The following is a 5953-nucleotide window of genomic DNA, read 5'->3' as shown; positions in this document are numbered from 1 at the left end:
ATGTTCATTAGACATTATTCCTGTTATTTTGTTATCTGTTTTGCAGATTGAAAAATTTTATATTGATTCAATAATTGTGTATTAAAAATTAGTATATTATATTTTAAAAATACAATATATGTAATTATGTGGGTATATTTTGAATTTATGTTTCTGTGATTGATATATGTTTAACTTTTATATTATAGTAGCACTGACATTTAAAAATAATTTTATCAGTCTTAAAATCACCTTAAAACAAGCATGTAATGTGGTTAGATAATACCTAGCCTAATGGCAAGCTTTTTGCTTCTGTTTTTACTTTTCTAAAAATATTTTCTAAGGAAATTATTATTCATTAATTTTAATTAAAAGTACTTTTAAAGCTCATAAGCATTTTTTTGAAAATTATCTAAACATTTCTAAAAATAATTTTTAAACATCAAAAGCTGTTTTGAACTTTTAGAAACTTTATCAAATAATATCTAATCCTAATTCAAAAAATAAAGAAGAAAACAAAGATAATTCAATAAATTAATTCCTGTAGAACTGTATATAGTTAGTTTAAACTTACAAAAATTACAAAAGAACTTCCCTTAACAAGAAAAGAAAAAAAAAAAAAATCACGGCATTTCAAACAAATCAGAAGGAATTTAACGGTTTAAAATTTTGACTATCATTTTTCATTATCATTTAATGCAAACATAATCATCGGATTTCCTGTAAATCTAGATACTCACAAAAAATAAAAAAATAAAAAAACAAATATATATATATAGAAAGCTCACCCAGAGGAGACACCATAGAGCCATTTGGAAAACCGTTGCTAATTATGCTCTAATCAGAGAAGTTAGTGGGCCATGTTAAGCATGATGAGCGTCTCATACACCGATCAAAGTCATTGATTGGTGACTCAATGGGGTCCATTGGAGTGTGGTGGGGTGGACAGCATAATCAAGAAAACGGTTTCCTGGTCTTCTTCCATTTCCATATGGAGATTAGAGACTGGGAAGAGAAGAAGTGGAGGAGTTAACCTTATATAAACCCACCGGCAAGAAAAAGCTACAACCACATTCTTTTCTCTCTCTCGGCAGTGTCTCTTTTTGATCCCATCCCATTGTTCTGTCTCTTGCTTCGTGTTCTTTTGTCTTCCGGGGTTGTTGAAAAAGGCTTAAAGTTTTCAACTTTTCTCTCTGCGGCCTTTGCTTGGTGCTCCGTTTTTCATTTGGGCTTCTGAAGTTGATCGTTCGCAATGACTGTGGAGGGCCAGAGGTATAGCTTTATGTTTGAAGATGGAGCAACTGACCGGTTTCCGGTGGGTATGCGAGTTCTCGCTGTTGATGATGACCCACTTCGTCTGAAAGTGCTTGAGACGATGCTTCGTAAATGCCAGTATCAGGGTTGGTTTGTCTTTTCTCTTCCTATCTCGTTGATTGTTTTCTCCGTGCCCAAAGTTGCGTTGAATTTCATGGAATTATGAGTTATTTGAATTGCAAATAGTTTTATCAACATAATTTTAATCTTTTTTTTCAGTATAACAAAATCTCTGTTCGTGTTGCTCTGTTCTATTATTTAGAGTAGGTTCGTTAAGCTTGTAACAACGTTTTCTCAATTCCTTATTCACTATGTGGAATCAGGCTTTCATTTCATATGACTCGGATATAAATAAATATCTTTAAGTGTTTTTAAAAATCTCCCTATTTTCAACTTTGCTTGTGGTTTAGTTTTGGCTTTCTCTTGGTAAAATTTAGGCGTTAATACTGCTAGATGTGTTCTCCAAATTGTCTTTTTCTTTTAAACCCCAAAACAAAAAAAAAACCAAAAAAAAAACCAAAAAAAAAAAAAAAAAAAAAAAAAAGGTATTGGGGTGTCTATGAATTGTGCTGTTCCAATTATCTGAGTTCTGTTTTCTACTAATGAAAGTTACATATGGATGTTCATCTTTGATTGTGGTTTTTGGATTTTGATTTTGAAATTTGTGCAATTCATTTACGGGTGATGCAGTTACTGCGACAAATAAGGCGATCAAGGCACTGAAAATGTTGAGGGTAAACAGAAATAGGTATGACATTGTGATCACTGAAGTGAATATGCCAGAGATGGATGGTTTTAAGTTCCTTGAGCTCGTGAGGCTTGAAATGGATCTGCCCGTTATCAGTAAGCATATATCCCTTCTTCTACTCTGTGTTATATTCAATATAACTTTGCATATTTTTTTTTTATTATTATTTTTTTGGGTTCGAGAGTTACCTTAGAGGTGACATACTTCCTGTTCAGTCAGTAGTAATTGGTTTTCTGTGGTAGTTGATAGAGAACGATATTTGCAGATAAAATTAGTACCGTCACGGTATGCGCAGCAGATAACTTACTATTATTTTTGTCCTAATATGTTTGCAGTGTTATCAGCAAATAGTGATACCAAGCTTGTTATGAAGGGAATTACCCTTGGTGCCTGTGACTATTTGCTGAAACCTGTGAGAATAGAACGGCTCAAGAATATTTGGCAACATGTAATCCGCAAAAGGATGTGTGATTCCAAGGACCAAAATAAGTCCCCCGATCTAGACAAGGCCTGTCATGGAACTGAAAGTGCAAATTCTGTGGCAATTAGTGGTAATTCAGGCGAGAACGACAAACTAAGCATGAAACAGAAGCACCGAAATGAAGAGGAGAAAGAATATGGCAAAGATGATGAAACTGAGAAAAAGCCCTGCGTAGTTTGGTCTGTGGAGCTACACCGGAAGTTTGTCGCAGCTGTAAATCAATTGGGTCTTGAAAGTGAGTGTTTTGCTACAACTACTTGCACATTGTTTTTCTTATATGGAGATGATTTTATTTCTTTTCTTCTTTTCTTAACTCTTAAGCAGCTGCTGTCCCTATGAAAATTATTGCCCTGATGAACGTTAAAGGTTTGACAAGCGAAAATGTCGCCAGCCATCTACAGGTGCATATCTTTCCATTGCTTTACCTGCATATTGAATTTGCTATGTTGTGGCTTTTCTGCAGCAAAATCTTCAAATAGAAATGAACTATTTCAACACTGGAATAGTATTGAACATATGATAAGGCTCTTGTTACTGTCAAAGATGTTGCACAGAGTAGTAGGAAACGGTTACAATAATGAATGTAGCAAAAACGTTGCCAGTTGATTATTTGGATTTTTATTTTTCCAAGAAGGCTACTGATTTGGAGCCTTGAAACTTTTTTTTTTTTGGCGGTTAAATCAAGATAACGTACCCATATAATTATGGAGTTGAAATATCAGTCTAAGCTTTTGTATATAGTCGGTCAATCCTTGTCTGATTATCAATAACCCACTGAAATAATTCTGGAGTTGAAATGCTAGTCCATGCTTTTCGATGTAGTCCTTCATTCCTTGGGTGATTACAGGAAATCATGACCTTTGTATGTATCAATTGAGAGGGGTTCTTATTTTAGCAAAGAGTTGTCCAATGTGGTGGTGTAATTTATATGTTTCAGTACCTTAGTAACCTGTTGTATAGAGACTGCAAAAGTGGTATGCTTAACGATTGTGAATTTCTTCTAAATAGCATATTTTAGGCTCACCATTTCATGTTATGTTTGCAGCAATATAGGTCCTACCTGAAAAGACTAAACAATATGCAAGCTCAGTATTGCGGAAAGGCTGCCCCTTTGGGTGTTAAAGATTCTACTTACTTGCAGATGGGTTCAATTGATGGGTCTCTAAGTGTTGCAAACACTGCTTTATCATCCTACTCACCTGGAGGGATGCTTGGTAGGTTAAACTCCCCAGTTGGTTTGAACTTGCCAGGAATAACTCCTTCTGGACTTGCAGAACCTGTCGATCCGCAGAACTTGAGCAACTCGTCCAATTCTCTTGGGAAGCTCCAAGGATCTGTGCTTGCAAGCCAATTTAAAAATTTATTTATACAGATCCCAACATCACTGGAGCACAATGAATTGCAACAGGACAAGTGCACTGCTCATATTGGAGGTTTCAATTCCATTAACAATACAACAGGTTTGACATTGCTGCCTAGCTTTCCAGATACTAGAGTGATTATGGGTAGCTCAAGCAATTCTCTGTCCGGTGCTTCAGGCAATCCTTTGATGTTCCAATGGAATCCACAGCCAACACACAGTATATTAGCACTGATGAACCTTGGGCTAGCTTCATCAAATCCGAAGTCTATTGAACTTGGTAACCGTGTTTTGTCTAATTTCCCGGATCACAATCGATGTAGTGAAAGCTTGCAGGGTGCCGGTCAGTTATCAAAATTTCCATCAAATGCTGTATCTATGAGTGGGTCTTACAATCATGATCACTCGCATTCTAGCAACTTGGGTATTTCTTCTACCTGCCATCAGATTGGGAACAATCCACAAGGTTTTTCTTCTGTAAGTGTACCTTTCAGTCTGTTAGCAGAGCCTCGAGGAGATGTACAATGCAGAGAAGGCTTGATTGGAAATATTGTCCAGCCAATAAACTACATACGGAAGCAAAGGTGGGAAGAACATGAGCAAGATTACAGGCACTACATGAATTGGACTTTTGGTGCCATTAATTCCTCAGTATCTGCTGATAGGAATTTGAATCCCTTGAGCCAAAATCTTGACAAAAGTGATGCAGTCTGCAGTAAAAATAAAGACCAATCAAATGGTATTACTCCATCTGCTCTTCATTCCATTGTGGTTGAAAAATCTGCCATGGAGACCAAGATGAAGCCCTCCTTTGACCAAACAAAATTACAGGGTGGTCAAATGAAAAACCGTTATGGATCATTGGATGATATAATGAGCTCTATCACGAAAAGGGTATGGCGATTCTTGGCTCTTGCATTGCTGATTTATGTGCTTTTACTTTGGCAGAGTCATAATTGTGAATGGATATCTTACAGTTGACGAAGTTGTGTTATGATAGTCGTTCTTTGAAAAGGAAAAAATAGTCCGGGATTTGTCCAACTTATATCTATCAATAAGTCAATTATATAATAAGAAAAATATTATGAGTTAAGAAAGTTTTTTATTATTATTATTATTACTATTATTATTATCATTATTATTATTATTATTATTTTTTTTTTCAATTTTATGTGGAATTGTAGAAGATGGAGTTGCACAATGATACAAATGCTATGGCAGGTTAGAGTGGGTCCACTGGTGGATTGATTGGTTCATGTTTTATAGCTGATCACGAAAATGATTTATTGAATTTAGCCAAAAAAAATAAAAAATAAAAAATCGAAAATCAATGTTCCATTTTCCACACAAATCCATCTCAAATATTTCAATATTCAAATCCTTTATGAAATAAAGCTTCGTTTTAAAATTATCATGGTACCCATCCTTGTTAACATATTCAAGTTTCTACAATTTTCCTTAACTTTTTGTTATCATTTTATCATTTGCGAACCTGAAATTTTTTTCCTCTTCAATGGCTTTTTTTTTTTTTTTTCCCCTCTCTCTCTCTCTCTCTCTCTCTCTCTCTCTTCTCTCTTTCTCTCTAATAGCAAAGGTGCTAGGTGGGGCTCTTGCCGTGCACGCCGTACATGTGGCTCTTTGAATAAAAGCTGTTGCTCTTGTTGGCATGCTGGCCCAGTTAATATAAGACTTTGGCAAACCTGAGAAAGAGGAGTAGAAAATATGGGAAGTGGGAGTTTTCATGTACGAGTTCTTAAAGCAAATTACAACTTTTATTTTTATTTTTTTTCTTTCTTCAAAAAGCAGATTAAAACTTGTGGTTGAACATATTTGTAAATTTATTCAAAAGATTTTGTTCTTTTGTTTTTTCCGCTCTTATTGAACAAAAATCAAGACTAAATGGTTGACAAATGAGTTGGGATTTGGGAATTGGTAAGTGGGAAAGAAAAAAGTGATACGTTTTACACTTTCTTTCTTTCTTTTTTTGATAGAAAACACTTTCTTTCTTTCTTTGTTTCTTTAATTTTTTTAATTTTATTTGGTGCATGTTTAATTTCTAATTTTTAGAAAG

The 5953-nt window shown here is 34.8% G+C and overlaps 1 protein-coding gene across 3 annotated transcripts; it reads left to right on the top strand.

Moving 5' to 3' along the window:
* Nucleotides 1-786: 786 nt before the first annotated feature.
* Nucleotides 787-5748, top strand: LOC107427025 (two-component response regulator ARR18). 3 transcript variants are annotated; one of them, XM_016037374.4, is made up of 6 exons: nucleotides 787-1379; nucleotides 1984-2136; nucleotides 2377-2757; nucleotides 2847-2923; nucleotides 3568-3982; nucleotides 4061-4995. In XM_016037374.4, the coding sequence occupies exons 1-6, from the start codon at nucleotides 1232-1234 to the stop codon at nucleotides 4861-4863; spliced, it is 1977 nt and encodes a 658-aa protein (XP_015892860.1). In that variant the 5' UTR covers nucleotides 787-1231; the 3' UTR covers nucleotides 4864-4995. The 3 variants fall into 3 exon arrangements, with proteins under 3 accessions (XP_015892860.1, XP_015892852.3, XP_015892850.1); XM_016037366.4 differs by adding an exon at nucleotides 5472-5748 and having other exon boundaries at nucleotides 788-1379; nucleotides 3568-4776; XM_016037364.4 differs by having other exon boundaries at nucleotides 788-1379; nucleotides 3568-4995.
* The last annotated feature ends 205 nt before the right edge of the window (nucleotides 5749-5953 follow it).

The sequence above is a fragment of the Ziziphus jujuba genome, chromosome 1, assembly GCF_031755915.1.
Source record: "Ziziphus jujuba cultivar Dongzao chromosome 1, ASM3175591v1".
Classification (NCBI taxonomy): domain Eukaryota; kingdom Viridiplantae; phylum Streptophyta; class Magnoliopsida; order Rosales; family Rhamnaceae; genus Ziziphus; species Ziziphus jujuba.
The sequence above is the reverse complement of the archived record's forward strand: the minus strand, read 5'-3'. Positions and strand labels throughout refer to the sequence as shown.